The sequence below is a fragment of the Poecilia mexicana genome, unplaced genomic scaffold (assembly GCF_051168715.1).
Source record: "Poecilia mexicana isolate PSO_F unplaced genomic scaffold, ASM5116871v1 scaffold_16, whole genome shotgun sequence".
Classification (NCBI taxonomy): Eukaryota; Metazoa; Chordata; class Actinopteri; order Cyprinodontiformes; family Poeciliidae; genus Poecilia; species Poecilia mexicana.
In genome coordinates, this window is record NW_028263385.1 from 21,655,155 (window position 1) to 21,679,339 (window position 24,185).

The 24,185-nt window shown below is 37.0% G+C and overlaps 1 protein-coding gene across 2 annotated transcripts in view; it reads left to right on the forward strand.

The window, feature by feature from the left end:
- cdkal1 (CDK5 regulatory subunit associated protein 1-like 1) overlaps window positions 1-24,185 on the forward strand; it is a 185,491-nt gene that overhangs the window by 157,383 nt on the left and 3,923 nt on the right. For both annotated transcript variants that reach the window (XM_014994740.2, XM_014994739.2), the window contains exons 13-14: window positions 7,277-7,360; window positions 12,430-12,594. In XM_014994740.2, coding sequence (XP_014850226.2) covers window positions 7,277-7,360; window positions 12,430-12,594 — 249 coding nt within the window. The remainder of the gene's footprint in view (window positions 1-7,276; window positions 7,361-12,429; window positions 12,595-24,185) is intronic.

Below are 24,185 nucleotides of genomic sequence, written 5' to 3' on the forward strand. Positions count from 1 at the left end.
AGATGACTCATTTATTTGAATCAGCTGTGTTCAAGCAGGGAAGCATACAAAATAGCAGTATGGTGGATTCATAGGACAATAATTCAAAAACATAGTTGTAATTGGAAAACATGGGCATAAATAGCTGTTGAGTGTTATTGCATAATGATTGAAATTATTGCATGTGGAATGCACCTTAAGACACTTAAAGCTTTTTTTTTTCTTCCCTTTTTATGTAAGACCTTTTCCATCCAGCTTGATTTTAAGTGATTATAATCTAAAGATCCATTCATGGATGGAATTTTTTCTTATTGTCAATTACTCTGATACTTGCCTGTTTCATGATATAGTGGTGGTAAAAACCATAAAACCTCTGGTATTCTGAATGTTGACATCTGGGTTATTTGGAGTTTTTCTTTCAGTTTTTCCAAAACAGTAAATTTCATTTCATGTTTTTTGTTAAACAGAAAATTGAAATTGACCTGAAGGGATGTGTGGTTTAAGGTTCCGTACGCTTCAGCTTAGAGTATAAATATTTTAAAGACCAGATCATTTTTGTCTCAAAGCCTTGAAAGTGACAGCTTACTTACTTTCTTTGGAAGGATAATGAGATAAGCTCTAACACAGAATGTCTTTACTGTAGTATTTTATCTTACTTAAATGCATTTTAATGTCTTTCTGTACTGAGACAGTTGTTTTCTTCAATGAAAAAAACAAGCTCATTTTAAAAAAATAAAAAACAAGCAAAAACACAGCTTTACTCCTACTACTTTTGAGTTCTTTCACAGTAAAACAAGACATTGTTTAGCTTTTCACTCTGGCAATGTAACCCTGTCCAGTTATAAAAATGTCTACAAAACAAGGGGGAAAAAAGGCTTTTGGTAAACAAACAGCTGATTAGAATTCAAAGCTGCATTTCTCTCATTATTCCTGTTATGATGAGGATTAATTATCAATTAAACTCATGATCCCACAAATATGCAATGGCTCTGCTGTGTATCATGGGATGTTATTCTCTCAATGGTGAAGTAAATAAGTGCCTTAGTGCACAAAGACTTTGATGTCATGTTTGGTATGCTGTGACTTGCTTCAACAGATGGAGTAAATAGAAAGCTAAATGCATACAACCAAATACGCATCGCTGCAAGGAAAGACAAACAGCAACGGAAACAAAAACCAATAAATATTATGCATTCATGTAAATCATTTGGAGTCTGATGGTGTTCGTGGAAGAGCAAATGATGACATAATCCACTTTAGTGAAAAAGAATTATAGACTTGGGCACCAAAGGGGGAAAACGAAAAATGGACACTGAAAATGCAGTCCTGAGCATATAGAAATGTAAGTCAAGAACTTCATATTTGATCAACTGATATTCATGTTTTAATCTGACAATTCAAAGTCTCCAAGAATTGTTGCATAAAAATGTTACGGAAGTGAATTTCTGACCAAATATAGTTTACATAGGTTTAAATATAGTGTAATTAAAAAAAAGCTCTTAAAGCCACATTTGTTTCTAACATGTTCACATGATATTTGTCTGAATTACAAGAAAGATGTCCAATGACGTAAAATATATTTATGCCAAATTTCTTTTCTTTTACTGAATTCCATCATTTTCAATCTAAAATGAATTATTTCAGATGAAATGTTTCTGTAAGCATGTGGTTAATTAATAAAAATTCAACTATTCAATAGAAAAATTAATCCAGTTTGATATGGATAGTAATGTATTGATTTTGTAAGCCTAAAACAAATTCATCAGTTGTTGACTAGGAATTTAGTGATTTGAAAAAGTAGCAGTCGATAAACAAGTACATTGAGCTTCAAATTTGCACATTTCATTAGTATGTATAGTTGTAATTTTAATCTATTTCACTCATAATGTTAAATATGTTGACACATTTTGAATCTTTTGAAACAGAGCCACACATCTTTCTCTGTCAGGAACTTTGGTGAAAGAATAGTTTACAGAAAAGGCAAGCTAGCGATAGTTCCACCTTGTCTATATTTTGACGAGACAAGTTTTATTTATTTATGTACCAAAACACATAGACAGTTGTTCTACTGCTTCATCAGCAAAACACTTTGAATGTCACCATTTGTGCTGTCCAGTGTTACAGCAGCATGTGGCTGTAGGGCTCTTACTGCTGATGATCTTAATTAGAGATGAGCTCCACTTCCATGATGTCATATCAAGCAGACAACTTGGCAGCTCAGGGGCATTGCTGCCCCCAGCAAGTTTGTTGTAAAACTTAAATGCATTTTCCAAGTTTTGGCTGCAAATATGTCCCTATGGTTTGTTTGATCAAATTTTCATGCTACTTCATATCTGCTTTTGGCTACCAGGAGATGCTTATTTCCACTCCTGTTTGCTATTACAATATTAGATTCCTCACCCCTGTTTTTCAAACTGTTGTTTTTTATTCCCCTGTAATCATAATGTTTAATGAATGGCCTTTCAAATATTATGATTTGTTAAATACCATAAATACAAAATCTATTAGGGATTTGGTGAATTGCAGAGCTTTTCGTGCATGCTCATAAAACATCACTTCTGTTTAAAATGTAGATTTTGAATGTATTGATTGTTGTAAATCATTTTGAAGCTTTTACAACTTGTATGGAATGCCATCAATGAACAACTTAATCACAGTCTGGACAATCCATCAAAATCAAGAGCAATCTTCTGATACAAACTGTTTAGTCAATTTTATTCAATTAGTTTTTGTTTTTGGGTGGAACTCCTTGTAGTATTCAAGTCTAATTCTCTACATTCCACAATGTGTTGTTGATTGTTCAGAGGGCTTTAATGTATAATTGCCTTCTGAGTTGCAATTCAATCAACATAATCAAGGATATTCTTCAATCCCAGCTCACTGTTTCTCACCGCTCACTGTGGTGAGGATTAGATATTACTAATTCCAGAGGATCTGCACATCAGTCATGCTTAGCTCTTCTTCCTCCAATGCATTTCTAATCATGTATAAAGCTTGTAAGCAATTCATGAAAAAACTTTTAAAAGTCACAGTTATTAATGCTCAGCACATCGTACTAAAACTATAACAAGAAAAATGGTCAGTTGAACTGAGTCATTACCCACATGAGCATTGAAGCCCCCCAGTAGAACAAGGGAGTCCCTAGGAGGGGCACTCTCCAGTACCCCCTCTAAGGACTGCAAGAAGGGTGGGTAATCTGAACTGTTGTTCGCCCCGTAAGCACAAACAGTCAGAACCCGTCCCCCCCACCTGTAAGGTGGCTACCCTACCCTCTCGTTCACCAGGGTAAACCCCAACGTACAAGCGCCGAGATGTATACATATATATACTCTTTTGTCGTAGAACCACCGAGAATTTAAAACTACTTTCACCCCTGGTTAAAAGGGGACTTTTGTGTAATTATTTATGGAAATTCATTCTAAACTTTAAAATGTGTCGGAGTGTAAGCAGAATGAGCTCACCCAGTCAGTGAAACAAACGGTAAATCATATCCATACCAATGAACATGGTGTCATGTCACAGAGATCAGTATCTGTGGGCGTCGTATGTCATAGGTCGCACATCTCCAAGTTATGTATAGTCAATTTGCTGGGAGTTGAGAGTTTTTGTCTATAGTTTAGTTGCATGCAATTTATCAGGCTGCCAAAAAGAAGACACAAGATTGCATTCAGTGATAAGAAAAGGAGAAGAGCACAAAGCAAACTTCGAACTAGAGAAAATTGGTCATATCACACCAAATTAAAATTGAAAAATAACATTTTTAATATTTTTTTTATTCAGGTTCATTTCTGACTTGGTTCAGGAAGATGTCTGTTCAAAGTGGTGCTTTAGTTTAAAATTATTGTAGAGGATGCTATGGTATGTACAGCACTCTATCTGCACAAACAAATCCAACAACCCTCTCTTGCACTGTCTCTTACTGTTGATGACATTTTCTGTCCCACAGTAAGGCTGAAACTTATTGTGGAGTTACTAAAACCTCCCACAAATAACAGGAAATGTCAATGATTGTTACCAGCACAGACATGATTTGCATGTTGGTGAGTGTTGACCATCTTTAATCCAAAGACTATTGTGACATTAGAAAACATGTGCCATTGCTGCTGTTCTATAAATCATTAAAGAAATGAGAAGGGAGGAACCCTCCTAGGAGAAACTTTTAAAAGATGAAAGAAGTTTGAACAACAGAGGAAACACCCAGAAAAAATCGTCACATGGAGGCAAAAGGATAAATCTGGAAAGAGAGAAGAAAAGAGCAAGGATTATGGGTGTCTGCAAAAATGGAAAAACCCTGGGCTATATGTCAGAACCGTGACTTCTAAGGCTTTGACATATTGCCAAGGAAATGATCAGTCAGCACAGTTTTAGAGTACGGGGTTCATCACTGGCAGATTTTAAATGCAAATACTTCCTGCTAAGCCTACAGGACACTCTGTTCCCAACATTTTCAAGTGTGAGCTTTAGATATTTATAACCCAGGTGGTTTTGCACTGCAGCAGTATTTTCTAAATTGCTGGATTGGGTTTAAACTTAGCTTTTGTGGTGCCTTTGACATGAGAAGAACATTTACATGTATCTGGTACTTGGATATTAATAATGTGCCTCTCGACAATGTATATTATACTGTGTGTATTTACATTTTTAAAGTAAATGTTAATAGGCATTATGTAATGCTAAATGTCTTTTTATCACAATTGCGCTCTACTAAATCATTTTTTTCCTTCCAGTTTGGCTCTTAGTTTGCTCTTTTAAAAAACAATACCTCTTTGATTCTGTTTTCACATTTCAATAATTTCTTTTTAACATATTTTCGATTTACATATACAAAAAGAATAAGAGTTTGCTATTATGCACCGCTCTTTCCCTGCAGCTTCTCTGCTGTGGTGAGGGTAGGAAAGCAAATAACTAGACATTTCTTACAAAGCTTTTGAAAAGGGAATCAATTCTTCACTTGAGCAAATCCAACAATCTTTAGATAAGACATTAGAAGCAGATGTAAGCAACAGTTTGAGTGTAGAGATATACTTGCAGTATATTTTTCACTGCGTTTTATCTAACACAGTGGAAGATTGTATGGAGTTAAGCGACATTAGCTATTTTCGTTCATATTTAAAATGAAAGTTGCAGTATGTAACTTTTAAAAATTTATTTTGGTACATATTTCTTAAAGGGACAGTACTGTGTAAAATCAACTTTTTTGAACTTTACATCATGTTATGTTATTTCCTCATCAAAAACGTACCTGGAGTGTTCCCTTGATTCTTTTCCTGCATTAATTCCTTTAATTTCCTTTAAATTAGCTATGCAAAGCACTTGTGTGGACCGAGCACAGCCTTGCTCCTCCTTGGAGCTGTAGTTTCCAAGCCTCCAAGCTTACGCCTCAGACCCTTCAGACTAGCCAGCAGCAATTAGCAAACACCTGGTGGAACTGCACATCTGCTGAGCTCCTTATAGAAGCTATTTCTCAGTAGAATGCTGGTTAAAAACGTTCAAGTGTTAATAGAGGAGCCACATTATGACGACTTATGATGGAGCAGGAATTTTTAAAGAGAGAGAGGCCCTATTTCAATGTGGTAAATTATGACATTAAATTTCTTTTAAGTCATATTTAATATGTATAGCATTTCTATGGCAACTGAAGCTAACACAGATACTTGACTGAGCTATAAAATGGCACTTTGTGGCAGTAAAACATATAATATTGCCCCTTTAAAACTTTCACTATGTCGTGACAGCTTAACATGAGAAAGCTAATCCGTGAAACAATTCAGCTCCTCTGCCTCCTCCCTGTAATCCTACTCCATTGCATTTGCATTACAGCTGTGTTAATGATGGAAAAACGACTTTTGCCATCATTCATTGCAGGCTCTGTTGTGGGGAAGGAGCTGCAGTGTAACAAAGAGCCAGGGGGAGGGTCTGAGCAGCACATACATGAACGGGTTTGACAATGCTAAGACCCTCCTCCTGACTCTGACAGGTTGTTGCTGGCCAAACAGTGTACTTACGTAGGTTGCAGTAGAAATGCAGAAATAAGACAGAGGAGCTTGATATTTTCACAGATTATTGGTATCACGGTGACGAGACACAGTGATAGTCTTAACAAATATGTAAATAACACATTTTAACCTGCAGCAACTTTAAACATTTCATATCCCATTTCTTTGTCTTTACAGTGTTTTGATGTAGATAAAGCAAGGTTGAACATTATGAATAAACACTTTCTTTTGAATTCATTAGCATTCAGCGTGACAATGGAGTTTGGATAAAGATCAGAAGTATTACATTTACATTTTACTTTTTTTATGTGGATTAATAATTTTGAAAAGAAACCTTTACTTAACTCAACACTTAGTTGGTTTATTAGAGTTTGCAGTTCTTTCAGTGGAGCTCTTTTCATCTTCATCTCTTCCTCATTCCTTAGAGTCAACAACATTCTTTAACAGAAAATGTGCTTTTTATTATTATTTCCAATATTAAATAGCTAGATCGAGAGGCCTTGTAGTATTTGATTTTCTGATTTTCTGAATAGTCTGTATTCTGTACACGTTTGAATTGTAACCTTTTATAGACTTCTTTAATTCAGCTTCTTTCTTTCTTTATTTTTTTGCAAGGACTTGTGTTGAATAGTTCTTACTGTCATCTCTGCAAAGCACTAAAATGAAGTGGCTTAGAAACCTTGAAATTGTAATTAAAAGGTGAACCTCAGCAACATAAAACTTGAAAAAAGAAACATGTAAGAGCAAAGCTTTTATTGCCTTTGCAATCTTTGTTAATAGAGGCATGACTGAAGAAGTCTGCTTCTGTCAAATAAACCTGAGGACAATTCACAGCTTTATGCATTGCCTGTGGGACACAACTGTTAACACCTTGGTACAGCTGTAGTTTGTAATCGGACATTCAGAAACATAGATCTGTTTTACATGGTTTAGTTACCTTGTGAATGTGTCAAACAAAAATGCTTTTGTCAAACCACTTTTACTGAAACCAATTTGATCTTGAGCACAGAATTATTTATTTGAATTAAATAAATATAAGAATAAAATGATTTTGGTTTACTTATGCAGGTTGCATCCCTCCTCATGCTTACTGAGAAAGGTACCGCCAACTCTACATGAGCCTGAACATAATCAAATGGATGTGCAGATGGGTAAAATGCTAGAAATAAAAAAGCCCATTCTTAAAATTGCTAGAATGGGCTGTTAAGTTAATATTCACCCCTTCACCTTCAGGTAGTCATGGCTCTAGACTGTTTTTGGTAATAAAATAAAATATATTTTTTGTCTTTGTGTATTTGTAGGTAGGAGAGAGGCAATTTGTGCTGGTGACAGAGGAGTCTTTTGATGCCCAGTACTACGTTTCCCACAACAAGTTCTACGAACAGGTAAGGAAGCAAATAATTGTGGAGATCAACTTTACTTTTGTAGTCTCAAAAAGCCTTCAAGACTTTCTAATAGCCTAATGCAGTGGTTCCCAAACTTTTTCTTCTGCGCCCCCCCAGTGGTTTCCAAACATTTTCTGCGCCCCCCCCTATGGATTACAAGTGGCTGTCTGGTTGAAACGACGCGTGTGATGAGGGAGGGGAGGAGGGCATCGACTTTTTTGGGGGCAAAATGAATGTACGTAGCTGAAAAAAGACACCAACATCGGTAGCCTACAAGGTACTTGTTAAGCTTAAGGTTCTGTATTGATACTAGCTAGTCATCTTTTAGCTAACATTACCTGCATCCAGCAGCTTTACTCAACTCAGTCGGTTAGTTTGGAGGGAAAAACTGTGAAAAGTTCTTTGCGTTTTGCTGGTTTGCTGGTTTGCTGCCGTGATTCTAACACAAACCTACGTAGCTCCGCACAGCAGCAGCAGGTCTCCTTCACAGGTGTAAACCCAGCGCGAGCGGCGTAGCACTCATGTTGCGTTTAAAGGCGGCTCGGAAAAACAGGTTACAACATGTTAACAACGGATTAAACAGTTTTAACTGCTGATAAAAGTGACAGAGGACACAAATATGGGAAGTGTGGAAGCCTCTACTGTATCAAATTGACATAGGAATAACAGAGAGTTGGCCATTCTAAGGTAAAAACCCAGCGCATACAGTGTTCATGTTTTTTTTTTTTTTTCATCCAGACGCCTTCCCGCGACCCCCCTGCAATGACGCGGCGCCCCCCCTAGGGGGCGCGCCCCACAGTTTGGGAACCTCTGGCCTAATGGATCAAACAGTATGAATTTACATTTAGAGACAAGATGTTTTTTTTTTGTTTTGTTTTTTTTTTTCAAAGTAATACAAGGTACACAGTTTCTTTCCAACAGCAATAATTGATGAGAAATCACTTTATCCATTCTTGTCATCTTTTTCTCCTGGTTTGAATTGACAGCATAGAAACACACTGTTTTATTCCCCCCACTTGAGGCTTTAGTGTAAACTACATTCCTCTGAACTGTTCCTGTTTAAATTAGCAAAAGCTAGTATAAATACACTTGCATTGATGAGGTTCAAGCGGCTAGCATTCATCAACGCACAGAAACCATAATGCTGAAGTGAGCCAGGAAAGAAAATGGATTAAAAAAAAAATATAGCCATTTTTGTGTGATGCTCTTTATTTTTATGTGTGAGTCTGTTGACATTGACATTAGATGAATCACAAAAAAAAATACTACTACTGTACACACAGCTATTGCTGCTCACATTGTACAGTAAAATGAACTAAACACATTTGAGTTACAGTTTTTGTCTCTTGGTTGTGGAATTTAACCAACTCTTTCTCATTTTCACACATAGCAAATTATATCCGAGGCTTTGCTTTGGCTGTCACATGTAGCACTCACAGCAGGTGTTGGAGGCTTAGCTTATATTCACCAAAGTAGGTTAGCTATAATATCGGACATACTCCTCACAAATGCACACCAACACACCCTACGGTGTTCATGAGAGAATTTGGCAGCTGATAACAGCAATACTTTTTTTTTTCTTCCTTTTTACTGTACTAACATTAAGGTCACCCCTAAAGACATACACATTTCATGCACACATGACACACACACGCACTGCAGTTGCAAGGCTTCAAAGACCTGCAGTCAACCTGTGAAAAATTCACTTTAAAACATCTTCAAATAAATCAATTTCCTCCTGCTTTAACCATCATCAGAAACATGTTTGAAGTTATGTTTTTTATTAGCAGAGGGGGCATGGGACGGTAATAATTTTTTTCCTCCCTTCTACTTCCCTCCCCTCCCCTTTCCTCCTCCTGCTTTGCACCTCCTTCTGCAGGCTATAAACCTAAGTTACAAGTGTTACTCGGTTCATAGGTGTTGTTGGAGTGCACACGCTGGAGTCATCCAAGTGTGCATTTCCAGGCATATGTGTTGGTTGAAAGGAGATGTTGTTTGATGTTTTATTCTCAAAGCCCTCTTGTACTCTTAAATTACACTTTTACTTAAAAAAGTAACAGCTTTGTGAAAGACTATGAACCAGCATGTCACTGAATGTGTTCTCCTGAAGAATACGCCTGTACCCACAGGACACAAGGAGTTCTAGTTGTAGGAATGCTATAAAGCCTTCACACTGTAGTGATTCTCTCGCTCTTTCAACATCGTCTGTACGCGTGTTTGCATTTACTGCAACTATTCAAATATCAACACATTTAGCTCTTTTTAGAACATGCTGGCTGTGCCTTCTGCTTCTTTTTTCTTATAACTTTATTACTGTTTAAAATATTAACCAAAATAACATTTCCTGGAAATGAATTGCATAGGTCTTCACATCATTCAAAGACCTTTTTGTTATTTGAAGCCACTTTGCTTTCCCACATTTTTAACTTGAAGGTGAGGAAGGGGGGTCACAAAACATTGGCTGGAATTTGGACTGCATGTCTCAGAATTGGGAAAATCCTACTTGCATCTCATCGTACCGTAATACAAAAACCAGCCGAGATTTTCCACGAGGTTAAAGATGGATAATTACTTATAACAATTTGAGTCAGCTTTGTTTCAAAGGCTATTTTATATGTCCCAAAGGGAAATGAAATGTTTTCTACTGAAGCCATCCAAGACTCCCCAGAGGTCCATTATAGATGTTGATTGCTGTAGGCAGGAATGATCTCCTGTAGCAGTCTGTATTTCAACGGTTGATAGAATCCTCTGCACGCTCTGTTGTTCAGTTACAGTCCTGAGAAGAGAATGCTCAAGATTGTCCATTGTGTTCTTTATTTTATTAAGCATCCTGCTTTGCACAGTCCTCTTGAGTGCCTCATCAGCAGACCCCAGAACAAAAGTATCTTATGTTTGTTTAAGGTTCTGAAGCTGCTACCCCAACGGAAGAAGACTTTTCACAACAAAGTTTTAAAAGATATGCTCCATCTTGCTGCAAGCACTGGAATATCTAAACTGTTATCTAAAAGAGTGATCTTTGCTGTCCTTTTTTTTACATACAGGTTCTTTGCCACTTCTCCTGTGTGTCACAGTTATACTCACACCCTGCTCTAATAGTACCAGCTGTGCTCTTCCACCACATCTATTCAAATGATGTAAATATTGTAATTTCCATCATTTATTCACTCTACAGTTTCACAGGAATCCAGATTTTCTTGTTCATGAACAAGCAAGCTTATTTTGCTTTTATAGATGTTGTTCAAAATGAATTTGATCTTAAGGGTGAAATGATTGGTGTTGGATAGAATACTGGATCAAGTGTGAGAGAGATGAGAGGGTTAAGTGGTCAGAGTAAAGAAAGGGCCAAAGGGGAGGTTCACAGGTGAACTACCATTAGAGGAAACCGTGTGCAAAGGTAGGACAAGGTGCGAGTATGATTAAGTAGCAAGGTTTTACTTTACACAATCAGATTACATGTGTGTAGCAATTAAATTAGGTAGGTCATTTAACCCCTCGTGTGTGCTCATGTGTTTGCAGTTCAATGAGGAAGTAGGAGTTGGGGGTTTTAATGAAATTGGACATGCTCTTTCATCATTTAATCACCGTGTTATGGTCCAGGAATGACCCGCGCCCACCTGCACACACAGACGTACACATTCTCACAGCTGTCCAGCCCACCACCCTGCTGTTCCACCTCTCTACACACAGGCTGCTTGCTGCCTACTTGCATGCACACGCACACTTCCTCACAGAGGTCAGAGTGCTGAGCAGCAGGTGTTTAGATTGGACAGGTCTGCGGCCGGCTGCGTGTCCATTTGGCCTGCGCTCCCTCACCTATCATATTCCGCCAGGCGGATAAAGGGCGACAGATTAACGGGGAGGCAGGCGCAGTCCTGCCAGCACACCAGTGACCATCTCCCCACCAGTTCGTATGCTATTATCTTCCCAGTCAGTGACTTAGCCCAGGAGAATTGTGTAATGGTTAGACAGGCCGCCAGATGATCTGAGTCAGCATGTTGCCACCCTGCTGATGTGAGACACTAAATTCCCAGTTAGTTCAAGACTGCCAATTCTGGCCTCCGAAAAAGAACAGCACAAGATTTTATGAATAGATATTATCTTTAAAGCATTATAAACAGTAACACATAAAGGAAGCGCCTGGTATGGTGTTGATTTTTATTACTTTTATTTAAAGTATTTTATGAAAACTGCTGTTGATGAGCGCTGAAGTGAAGACTTTTTTTTTTTTTTTTTTTTTTACTTTGGATATAAATTTAGTTTTGTTTACAAGAAATAAAGAGCTAAAACTGAAGGGATGAATATATTTCTCTGAAGTTTTCACAGCTGCAGTTTTAAATCCTTTCAGTAATCACACAACACAAACCATCCAATTAGTGTTCACAAAGAAAGATTTTCTCTGAAAACAAAACAGTAAATCAGTGCTATAATCATCTATTATACATCATTCCAAACTTGTCAGATCTGCGGTTTAAAAAGTGTTTTGAACAGGAAGGGATTTTCATACCATTTTTTATTCACAGGGATAAGTCATTAAGAACAAATTTCAATTCACAGGCAGGCATAATTATAATTCTTTGTTTTCTCTTCCCTCCTGCTGTGATCAGCCAAGGTTTATAGTTGCCATGGTGAAATAATAGGACAAACTCAAATCCCTCTGGTTTATCATGCAGCTGTTGCCGTACTTTTTGACCTTGAGGACTTGCATAAATGGCACAGAACACAGTTTCTTCTTAGGAAGCCGGTGACAAAACTAAATAATAATGTGAAGAAAACAGCTTTGAGCAGCAGTTAATTGAAAATGTAATTGACAGATATGAACGAACATGCAGAGTGTGGATCACTGTGAAAATTGTGTTCATGCAGGGGCTGCTGTTTGGGGGTAAATTAGAAAGGCTGGATTGATCCAAAATCTGTGACTAAATGACTCATTACAAAATATTCCTGAAATATCTTGCTTTTAAGCATTTCCTGAGTTTGATATTATTGAGAATTTTTTTTTTTTTTTTTTTTTTTTCTAAACTTGTGGTGGGTTGAATTTTTTTTTAATGGTGGCTGTCTCTTATTTGCAGGTGCTGGTACCGAAAAGGGCCAATTTCAAAGGAAAGATGATTGAAGTAGACATCTACGAAGCAGGGAAGCACTTTATGAAGGCTCGACCAGTAGAAGACAGCAAGCCTTTCACTCCCTCTATTGCAGAGCCTCTTCAGAAAGGAGAAGTGTCTGGTCTGTTGCAGGTACGTGCCAGGATCCACACACAGATCCATATATTTAAAATGCCTCCTTCCCAAGTACTTGCTACAACACAATAAAATGATGTCACACAAGAGCATACTTGAAAACCTAAAAAGATTTTATTCATGAAGTGGTCGGCCGTACTCAGTTGTTGGAGAGGTTGTCATTCAATTTGAAAGATCAATAGTTGGAATCTTCCCCTCTATATAGCCGCTTCTTCATTGTCGAGCCTCGCTCTAGCCGGTTCATGTCTGGTTCGATCCAAGCCCAGTTTGAAGCGTCTCCATTACAGTGTGTTCCTCATTAATGGAGGCGTGAATGTGGGTGGGTCGTGAGCGCGCAGCAGCAGTGGTCAACGCACAGATGATGTTTGTAGCGACACTCGTTAACAGAGAACCTCGAGGTTGTGGTTTTGATGGGCTCAAGCAAACTCAGATATTTTATTTTATCAAGTCAAAAATAAATTACACCAATGTCCACCAATGTGAACTTTACTGGAAAAAAAAAGTACAAAGAATATAATATGCAACACACCAGACTTTCAGGGTGTGAAAGAATTTCTAGGGTTTCACACCGGCTGGTGCAAAACTAAGTACGTACAACAGTTTCTTTGGTCTTTAGCGAACAAATAAGGTGTGAATACATGTGTCCTTACTTTAAATCTGCCTTCACCTGTGAAGTTTGTGAGGGAGCACCAGTGTATCATCCATGAGATAAGTAATTTTAGATTAGCTGTTGCTGGCCAAACTGTTCGCTATCTGCCTTTCACCTCACACACACAGCAGCACAAAAAACCATGTTAATGTATCTGTTTCACTGCATGTTATTTTTCACTCTGACTAGCTGTAGCTTATAGCTTAGGACATGGAGCCACTGAGCAGAATATGATACACTTTCTAATTTCACACTCCATCAGCCTTTACTTCCAGACAGAGAGGGAGGGGGAGAAAGGTACAGACATGAGAGGGAGAGGGGGCATGGATGATGAGGAAAGCAAGCAGAGAAAAGAATGGATCATAGAGAATGAAAATAAATAGAAAAGGCAAAAGGGAAGGCAACGTATCAAACCAAGCAATGTGTCACTCAGCATTAAAAAGTTCAGCAATGGAGACTAAAGCTAGTTCAGACTGTCCAACACACACTCACTCATATTTACATCAACTCTGTCTCTTGTGCTCACATTCCTTCTACAAACCGCCCATCCCTGATGTTAATTCAATAACCTCTTTTTTTTTAATATATACATTCATCGCACTGTTTTAGTTTTGGTTTCTGTTTTCTCTTAAATGTTCCATTATTTTAATTGATAAAGAAATGGATCTGTAGTTATTGTTTGCGATGTGCTTGGTTTAGCATGTAAAAAACAGAAACAACAAAACCTAATGAAATTGGATTTTAGCTTAAAATATGAGCTCATGAAAAGTATCCAAATGAGAAAAGTCTTAAAAAGACCAAATAGTAAACCCAGGTTAATTCAGAAACTAGGGTTAGGGTAGGGATCGGTTTGTTTTCATTCCCTGATATGTCCTAACTCGTAAAAATATATTGATTCTTGCCTTTGCTTTCCGCAGTACGAGTGTTATAGTCAGCTAGATTTATTAGTTTTTCTCCAAAGATGCTATGACTGATCTCTAATTCATGATTCGTATGACCTCCATTGGCTGTTGTTAATGGTTGTGCAATAAGTGACCTAATGATGTGGAAACATAGCAGTATCTGCAAGCTGCTCACACTATTGTCAAGTATCCTAGCAAAAGTAATATTTTTCACAGCAGCACGAACACAGCCTCTGCAGAATTATCAGGACATAAATAAAACTTTTATGATAATTTAGTTTAGTTTTTTTTACTCATTGTAATTTCCAGCTGAATCTTTTGTTTTATGACAAGTGTTTAAGATGCAGTGATAAAGATTATGTGCCCACTTTGTTGCTTTGAAAACATTTGTGGGGAGCCTATACCAATTTCAATCTATCCAGATTTGTCTTTAGGAGCAATAACAATCTATGAATATTTTCTCACCTTACTAAAATTAGCAGTCATTTAATAATTGTACAAGAAGTAGAGCGACATCACACAGTATTAATGACAATTTCTCTGCAAACCGGAACTTCAATTCATTTCAGTTCAGTCTTACAATACGTCATCTCAATTTTTTTTAAAGTTTTTTATGCTGTTTGCACCATCTCATATTCAATTAGTGTGGCTTGCATTATTAATTTTCTTTTAGTTATATCGTAGATGTTTTTTTGGCTCTGTATACCTTGTGGTTTAGTTGTTTCATTCATTCTATTTGTGTGTTTTATCTGTCTGTCTGTCTGTCTGTCATGTATACCAATGTGCTTGAAATATCTGTCATTGTGTGGATTCTGTAAGGAGTGTCAATTCTTACCTTAACTAAGATGTAAATGATTGACAGTGTTATGTTTATTAAAAGATCCCTGCTACTGCTACCTCAATGGTTCTAATACTTTGAATCCAGTACACAAACTTCAGTTTTGTTGTACAATTGTTTTTGCCAACCTTTTTTTTTTTTGCCCATGCTTAGTTTTAGTCATTTGCAATCCTTTAGCCTTTGTATGGTTTGTATAACTTATTGAGGGCCATAAAGTTGACGCAAATAAGTGTGAAGAGGGGATTAATTTGATGTAAGATGAGAAAATGCTGTTTTGCACCACATTTGCACAATTTTCGCTTGTTTAGAAGCACCCTAGAGTACGTGATAAATGGGATCCCAAAAGTGCACATCTGTGATGAGTGTGAGCTTGATGAACCCTACTCTCTCAGTTGTTTAACACGTGTTCACTTGGCATGTTGACATTCAAGACTCTAGAGGCCAGTGTGTTCTTCCTTAAATTGGCTAATCACTGCTAACCTTCTACCTCGGCACATTCAACTAGCATCCTTTACACTAGTACCAGATGTTTATCTAAGCTTTTGGTGTAGTCAGAATTTTGATGTGCCATGTTAAAACTGTTGTAGCAAATAACTGTGTCAAATTGTTTTGGTAGTGATATTGACCCAATGGTAAAGTTAGGCACACTTTACAATGTTCTTTAGAGCAACTTTAACTGTGTATTGTTCAAGTTGATACTTGTCCTGTGGTAAATAACGGATTCTTTTCAATGAACATGTCCTAGTCCATCTGACCTCACTCTTACTTGCTTATTACCCTGCATAGTTCTCTCTCAGAATACTTACTTTTAAGAACCCTTGTGAATGACAGTGTGAACACGTATAAAGTGTGATATTCGCCTTCATGTCTTATAGAAAGACCCTGTGATAGAAGCTTTTTGCAGTAGTCAACAAGAAAATGAAGGGTAGAGCACTAGAAAGAGAGACAGGCGGGTGTAAAAAGGCAGTCTTCACTTTGCCATTTTACCTCAGATGCAGAGGAGCAATGCAAGAGTGTGAGGAAAGGAGTGGTGTATAAGTGGGTGATTTGGTAGGCTGAAAGATGGGCTGTGGTCTTTAATGTGTGTGTGTCAGAAAGGAAGCAAAGTGAAAGATCTGTCATCTCAGAAGTAGATAGAGATATGATTACATACCAGCCAACATCCACAGTGATGTGTGTGGGAGTGGAGCAGTATGGTTGAAGTATGGATAGAATTTTCTTTAGAAGTAGGATATGATGACTGTGAATGTATGGGTTGTGGGGAAGACAGCAACATAAGTGGATGATAACATATGACTTGAGAGTAGCGGTGCATATAACTGATAGATGAACAGTTAAAACGCTGCATGTTTGAAAATACTAACAATACAATAGCACAGTGCATATTAATCATTAGTGTACTGATATCACCCAGCTAATGTGCAGGAGATGTTCAGATTAAAAAGTTGGATTTACTTAAAAAGAAAATAAATATATCCTGTTATTGATCTATCCACCAAAATGTTTTACTATTAAATCTGCTGTCAGATTGGTGCCCCTTTTTTCTAGTTGATGCAAAGAAAGCTTTAAAAAGAGAGTATATACTTGTATTTTCTGTCTATATTTGTTTGCTATGTACATTATAATTGAGCCTCATGCTATTCTTTAGCATGAACATGAGAAGAAGTAACCTTGAAGTTACTTCAAGGTGTGAATTAGTTTGCTTCTTTAGACATATCGTCATGCGAAACTGCAACTCGTCCGTGACATGGCAGCTTTATTAATTACCCTTTATGATTTTACCGATTCATTCCAGAAAAGAAAGACCCTGGTCTTCCTCAGAGATGAATGGCTTTTATTAACATGGGTGGATTCTTCCTCATCTGTCCTCTGTTTCTGTCTTTCGCTCTCCTCCTGTCTTGTTAGTCCTTCATTCACAGAGACAGCACTTCAGGCGGGGGGGTGAAGGGCAATAAATGAATCTTTTCGGCAGGACACAATAGTAGAGAAGGCACTCGCCATCATGGCGAAGGACAGAAAAGAGAAAACTCCTTCACCTGTTCACATCCTGAGATTAAATTAAATGATAGAAGAGGGAGGCCAAAAAATGAGGCAAGAATGAAGGACAGTGACTGAAGTAGATGGAGAGATGAGAAGACAGCGAGGCAGCTTGGAAGCCATCTAATAATCAGCTCTTTTCAAAGCATACTTCTTCAAGAAGACCGAGAGAATCACTGAGGGGAAAAAAAAAATGGTTCTGATCTCGCAGAGGAGACCAAACCCACAGTTCGTGTCAAACACAGCATAACAAAAGAAAAGGGCTTGAAAGTTTACTGGGAAAGACCAATACCCATGTCAGGCCTCAAAAGGACGAGATATGACAAGCCTCTGCTCAAGTATTTAATTTGGTGGACTGTCTTTTCCTGCTTTCGCTCTGAGCGAGAGTTGCTGTTTTTATTTGCTTATCTCTTTGGGTGCATTTAAAGAAAACAGATTTCCAATGTTTACCAGTAGGTGGGAATAACATCAACATGAATTACTGCAAAATACAAAGACAACATCTTTTTAAAGATAACTTGTTTTTAAGAAGCCCTCCCATCTTCCTCTTATTACCTGTGGTAATTTCACCTGGTAGAACTCATTACGTCTGTAAACAACACCTGTCAACATACTCAATCAATGAAACAAGACCAAAGGGTTGTGTAAAGATCTCCATGGGAAATTGGTCCAAAATCCCTGCTGCAGTTCGTCAAACCTGGTCAAAAACTACAAGAAAGCTTTTAGTAATTCCAAATATTTAAACAAATTAAAAAAAAAAAACAACAAAAAAAAATGGATGTGGACTTTAGTGGTGGAATTTACATTTTTAAATTGGATAAAAAGGACAAATTTAAGTTTGGAAAAGTATTACACTTAGAAAATAAAGTTATAAAAAACTTTGAGAACACTTTGACACAGAAAGTGGTGCACCTGTTGTGCATAACTCCAAAATCTTAATAGAGATAAGATGGACCCCCCGCCTCTTCTCCAAGCTCAACTTCTAAGTGCATAAAACATGGATGTGGTCAGTGTATTACCGTCCAGCAAAGATCCCGATTTCTTGTACTTTGCATCATGCAATATACACAAACACTGACTGAAAATAAGTTACATCATTAGTATATTGTTTAAACTAATCACATACACACGTTAAGATCCTTGTACACACAGCTTTTATAAAGATAACACCCTGATGCGCCTCCCCCCCCAGTGTGCCTGGCAGAATCCGACCTGCCTAAGGCTGTATGCAGCACATAAAGACAATACACAAGCTTGCCTGACGCACACAATGAAGCTTTTTCGAAATCTCTGTGAACACGCAACTGTTATGGATTGTTGCTGTGATGTTGCGTTATTCTCACTCATTGTCAAATGTATTGTCAGGACGGGGGGGGGGGGAATCAAAGATTATGTTGCCTTTCTGGTTGAGATACAATTAATCCTCTCAAATCTATTTTTAAACTGTTTGTGCTCAAAACTGCAAAAGGTTGTGCTTAGTCTTTGAATGTTTGTTTACCCAAACAGCAGAGAAAAATAGTCCTGTTAAAAGAACAGCAGGCAGAGCTATTTTAAGGGTTTCATTTAGCATGTCAAAGCATATTACATGACCTGCACTTCTGAACCAAAGTCACTGTAACCGGGATAAATGTTATGCCATCCGAGTATCAGTCAGCTCTATTTTCAGAAATATTACCCAACATGTCGAAAAGCATTAGAGAGGCTCATTCTGTTACGTATGTTTTGAATGTCGGAGGGGCTTTAAATTTCTCCAAAGATGAAACATCCAAATTAGAGGGAGCTTAGTAAATGACTGTCAAAACCCACGGTATTATTAAATGCATTTTAAAGAGTTATTTTCTATTCAGGCTTTATCATTGGCTTGTTTAAAAAAAGAAAACTCCTATAGATAAATTCTTTATCAAGACTCAAAATTGCTTTCGATTGTTTTCTTATGCTTGAGATGGATACATCTACAAAGAAATAACACTTTTTATAATCTGAAAACACTTGTGCGTTAAATGTTTTCTTAACATTTTAGCCATTAGCACAATTCAAGTCAATCAGTACATTTTGAATGGAATCAAAAGCCAGAGAATAAAAAACGGGTCTTTATAAATTATGAACTTTGACTGAAGTGGCATTTGTAGTTCCGGTTCCTAGTGTGACACCAGAACTCAGATTCAACCTCCAGATGACCATCAAAACCAGAAGACATTTTATTACGCACAAACTAGTGCGCAATTCATCTCCAGGAGGGAAGTTGTGAGGGTGTGCATTCAGTGCCACAGTAGTTGAATGAATCATAATTCAAGTAGAATCATCTAAGTTACTGTGGCTACAGTCAGTGATTTTTGTCACTGTGTAGAAAAAGTTACTCGTATTCTGCCTGATGTATGATGGCACAGTGTGGTTTTCTGCTCAGCTTGTTGAATATCAATTAAACCAAATGAAAATTAAATGGAATTGGATGTGTCATTATTATCCTTCTTTAAAAATGAACGGGTAAAATATGTTGATGGGATTTTTTTTTTGACACCGTCAGTCAAACTGATAGACAGTGAAAAGCCCAGTGCAACATCTGACCCATATCAACAATGCATTGTTTTTAAAGCAAAGCATATTCATGTATTCAAATGGTTGAGTATTGTCCAAACCAATATCCGTTGTAGGAGGTGAGAGTTGATGTTCATAGATGTTGTCCATGGCAATATGCATTTGATTTTGTTTTGTTTTTTGTTGTTTTTTTTCTCGTACACTATCATGCATTATTTTGCTATGGTCTACAACATAAATTCCCAATAATGTATATTGAAGTTTATGGTCATAATGCAAGAAAATGGGGAAAAAGTTCAAAGGGCATGAAAAATATTCAACATATTGTATAGTTATCAGTTTATTTTCACATTAAATTTAATTCTTTTCATTTTTATGTTGCATCTTACTTGCTTTTTCTCTGGATTGATTATTTTTTATGAATATTATCCTATATTTATCATGGATGAATGCCAAACTAATGTATTTGAGTATTGGTACAATTTGTCTTATGAAAAAATATGATTAAAACAAACAAAACAAAAAAAAAACTACAGGCACTGAGCTGAAATTCACTCTCAAGGGGAGAGGAGATTTGTATGTGCTGCAGAGGATCAGTTCTGTAGATTACATGCCTTAAAAAGGATGAAGTCAATTTAGAGCCCACATCAATGTTTTTTCAGAGTTCCCGGAGCCGGCACATCTTCATCAGCTGTTCAGGGGCAAGCTGCATGGATCAGGCTTTTTTGAACAAGTGTCACAGACTCTGCATCAGTTCTGAACTCTGTTTCGGGTTTGAAGAATTGCTGACAGACAATTCAGCAGGGAATCACTGTCCCATCATGTTTACCTTTTGGTGCTTTTTCTCTTTTGCTTAGGCTGAGGTTTTTCACTTGGTTTGTTTTTGCTTCATATGGTTTATACTTTTGTGTCCTCTCAAAGTTTATATAATTTATCCAGATATCTGCAAATCTTATAATCGTGGGAAGTGTCACCAAGTATTAATAATGTTCTTGAAAACGTCTCGACTTTCCTTTAGTGGCACAGTTGAGACCGAAATTGTCCATGGCCTTGGCAAGTTTTTTTTTTAATTTTCAAATGTGTTTCTTCTAACTGAAATTAATGTCATTTTTTGACACAAAATCCTGAACTTGAATTTAGTAGAGAATCTGTAGAAGAAGATTGACATTGAGTGGTAGACAGGAGGCCTTCCTGATGACTTAAAACTCAACGTAAATTGTCAAAATATCAGTGAAAACATGTAAAAATCTGGTCAGTAATTATAATAGGAGTTTGATTGCTGTAATATCAACAGATTTTCCACTGATTATTGAGAAAAAGGTATAAATGCATTTTTCAGATTGAGTTTAGCAAAATGTCAATAGATTCAGATTTTAAAAACCATTTGTCTCCATTCAATTCTGAAACGATGCAATCGGATCAAGTTGATCATAAATGTCGTTGGTGAAATTTCCATTTATTTTGCATAAAACATCTCCATTCGTGCATTTTGCTTACCTAGATTTGCTCACTGAACTCTAAACCCAGTAGTGGCATGAACATGAAAATCTTGTTTGTGTATGTATCTTGTTTTTTTCTTATCTAATTAAATATTTTACTCTGATACAAAAATACATGGCCTGCAGTGTTCGACAGTATTATTGTCCCTCCCACTGGGGCTGTTCTCTAATTTTGTGTTTTTGCCACATCATATTTCTACTTTGTATGATATTCTAAAATTTTTTTTTCTTCTTATATTATGTTTAGCAAACATTTTAATCATACACTTTGTTGAAAAAGTTATGTGTGATTATGCAAATTGGTGTAGGATTACACTTGAGCGATACAGTTTGACAGTTTAGATTGGCTGAAGATGAAGAAAACTGACAAATGTGCATCTCCACCACTGCTTCTTTTTGTTTGGTGTTTTGATCGCTTTATGTTCAGTCTAATGGCTAGAAGTTTATGATTAATACTCCATACTGAATTTGTCTCTACTGTCCTTCTGCTCATTAACTATAGCTGCAGCTCACACAATGATTGTCACTTTGGCTTTGTTGTATCAGCCATGACTAAAGAGGCTACTGCAGTATCCATTTACACGCACACACACAAACTCATCCATGGTTTTTGTGTGTCAAGAGCAACAGTGACAGCTGGTGAGGATCATGTGAGAAACATGACCACTGTGCATTATTCTCTGGCTCCAGTGAAGTGCTGTAAAATGTCAGTATATTAGTGAAAGATACACTCGTTCCTGAAAGGTACACATGTGGAATGAGAACTGGAGAGGTTTTTTTTTTTTTTTTTTTCTTGTTTTTAAGAGACAGAAAGACATTTGAGAGAGCTAGAGTTTCCAGGGAAAGTTTCTTGCTGTGTTTGCCAGTCTGGTACCCCGAGTGTAGTGTTAGATGATTTTCAGGGGGGATTATTTTGGTCTGTTCCACCGCTGTGAGCAGAGAGACAGAAAATATTCACCACTGGTCTACACTGGCACACACACACTCGATGATGCTGCCTTCCTTTCTCACAGACAAATGCACAAACTCAGCATGCCAGCTAGCAGGTGGTGAACTATCACTGAAAGCCACATCTCTCATTTTTCCTCCGTTCCCCTTTCTTCCTCTCCTTATTTCGTCTCTTTTTCTACGCCCCTCTCCTCCCATCTCTTCCCACTGTGCTGACACGCACCTACTGGCACTTGGATTTTCACTTATCCTCCCTAGTAGTAATAGATTTTAGACTGTACTATTCAGTGAGTCTCCAGGCACCCTGTTGTTAAAAGACACCTGCAGAGAAACAGATAAATAAAAGCATCAAGAAGACGGTAGTGTTTTGAGCCTGTCAGCAAGAAGAAGGATAATAGTTTAGTTTCTCAACTTTCTAATTATTAGTACTTTGCTCTTTACAACTCTTTTTTTTTTTTTTTTATCAAAATATTTATTTTGGACTTTTCCTAAGTAAGAGAAATAACTAGTCTGAACTCCAAATTTGGATAATTAATTTACCTGCATCTGCTATTTTCAGAAAGCACTTTAGTTTTTTTTTTTTACTCTCAAGGCATTCAGCCAGTATTTAAAACCTAACAACCACAGTGAAGAGGTTTAGTCACAAGAACTTCCGTCATGATAATCCCTTTGAAAATTTTTCAAATTTCCCTATCTGAAAGCACCATGGAAGTTTTCTAAGCATTTCTCGCAACAAAAAAACTATATCACATTTCCATGAGGCATCCTGGTTCAAATCCTGTCATTTAAAAAAAAAAAAAAAAAGAAAAACGTTGATGTGTCACCCAGAATCACGTTACTGACTCTCTGTCCGTGGATGTGTCACTAAGGCGGCGGTGGTCATAGAATCCATCCTCCATTGTGCGACTTCACAGAGGGAAGCATTCATAATGAAGCTGTGAAAGGAGGAGCGGGTGACAGCGTGGTGTTTGTAACCATAAGTGAGAGCGAGAAAAACAGAAGAAATGTCAAGGATAAGCGAGACAGAGGGCAGACGCTGAGCAGCTGCTCGGACATCCAGCCATGTGCATGCAACACGTGCAGGTGTGCTCAGCTGCATGCTGATGCAGACTCCACATACCAGCTGGTGTTGAATAGGGGTTCATAAGCCAGGTCTGTCGCTTCTCTGTGATAGTTCACACGGTAAATTTATATGAGAGAAATGGCGTACATTCCAGGATGATTTTCAAGTTTTCTGTTGGTAAAGAATATTTTTCATGGCTTTACACTTTCCATTAATGGATCTCTATTGTTATTTGCTCAGTTGTCCTCATTTTAAATGACTTTCCTGCTGCTGTTTGCACATCCATGTTTATACTTTCAGTCCTTTTCTTGTTTTGTTTTAGATTTATTGTAAAAAGTTTTATTGTTTTTCTATGCACAAATATACACATCTTGTGGATTTTTTTTATTATTACTTTTGATCTGTGGGCTATTTTCAGTTACAGTATTATTGTTACATTGTAAATTAGGCCTTACTGTATAGATTCTTTTTATATTGTTTCTTTATCTTAGTTTTATATTCATGCTTCCTTTTAACTTTTACCTTTAACTTGCTCTTGGTACTTTTGATTATCCCACCGTGGGGCATTAAAGGGTAATTCTGTTCTCTCTCTCTCTCTCTCTCTGTCTCTCTCTGTATATATACTTAGATACACATATATACAGGTTTTATGTCCAGATATAAAACCTGCTGTTTTTGTTGTAAATAAGAATAAATTCTAATATTTTCCTTTGTTGTTGTGCACATTCATATCTTCAGATGAGTTTGAGATTTATTTGAACTTTAAAATTCAGAAAAAATTCTTTATTATTAAAATTCTTTATTTATCTAAATTCTTTATTGTGATGGATACATTTTAATGCCTGCAAAAGATACTTATCTATTTTGAACTTGTTCACACATTTTATAGCCACAAACTTACATGCTCATAGTTTTGAAGTGTGTAACAAAATAAAAAGTGAGTATTATTTTTCAGCCCCTAACTCAATATGTTGTAGAATCACCTATGGCTGCAAATTGCACATCTCTAGCAGTTTTGTTCATCTGCTAGGTTTTCCTATTCTCCTTTTCCAAAGACCTCAAGCTGAGTCAGATTGGATGGAGAGGATCTGTGAACATAAAACATTTCTTTACAGAG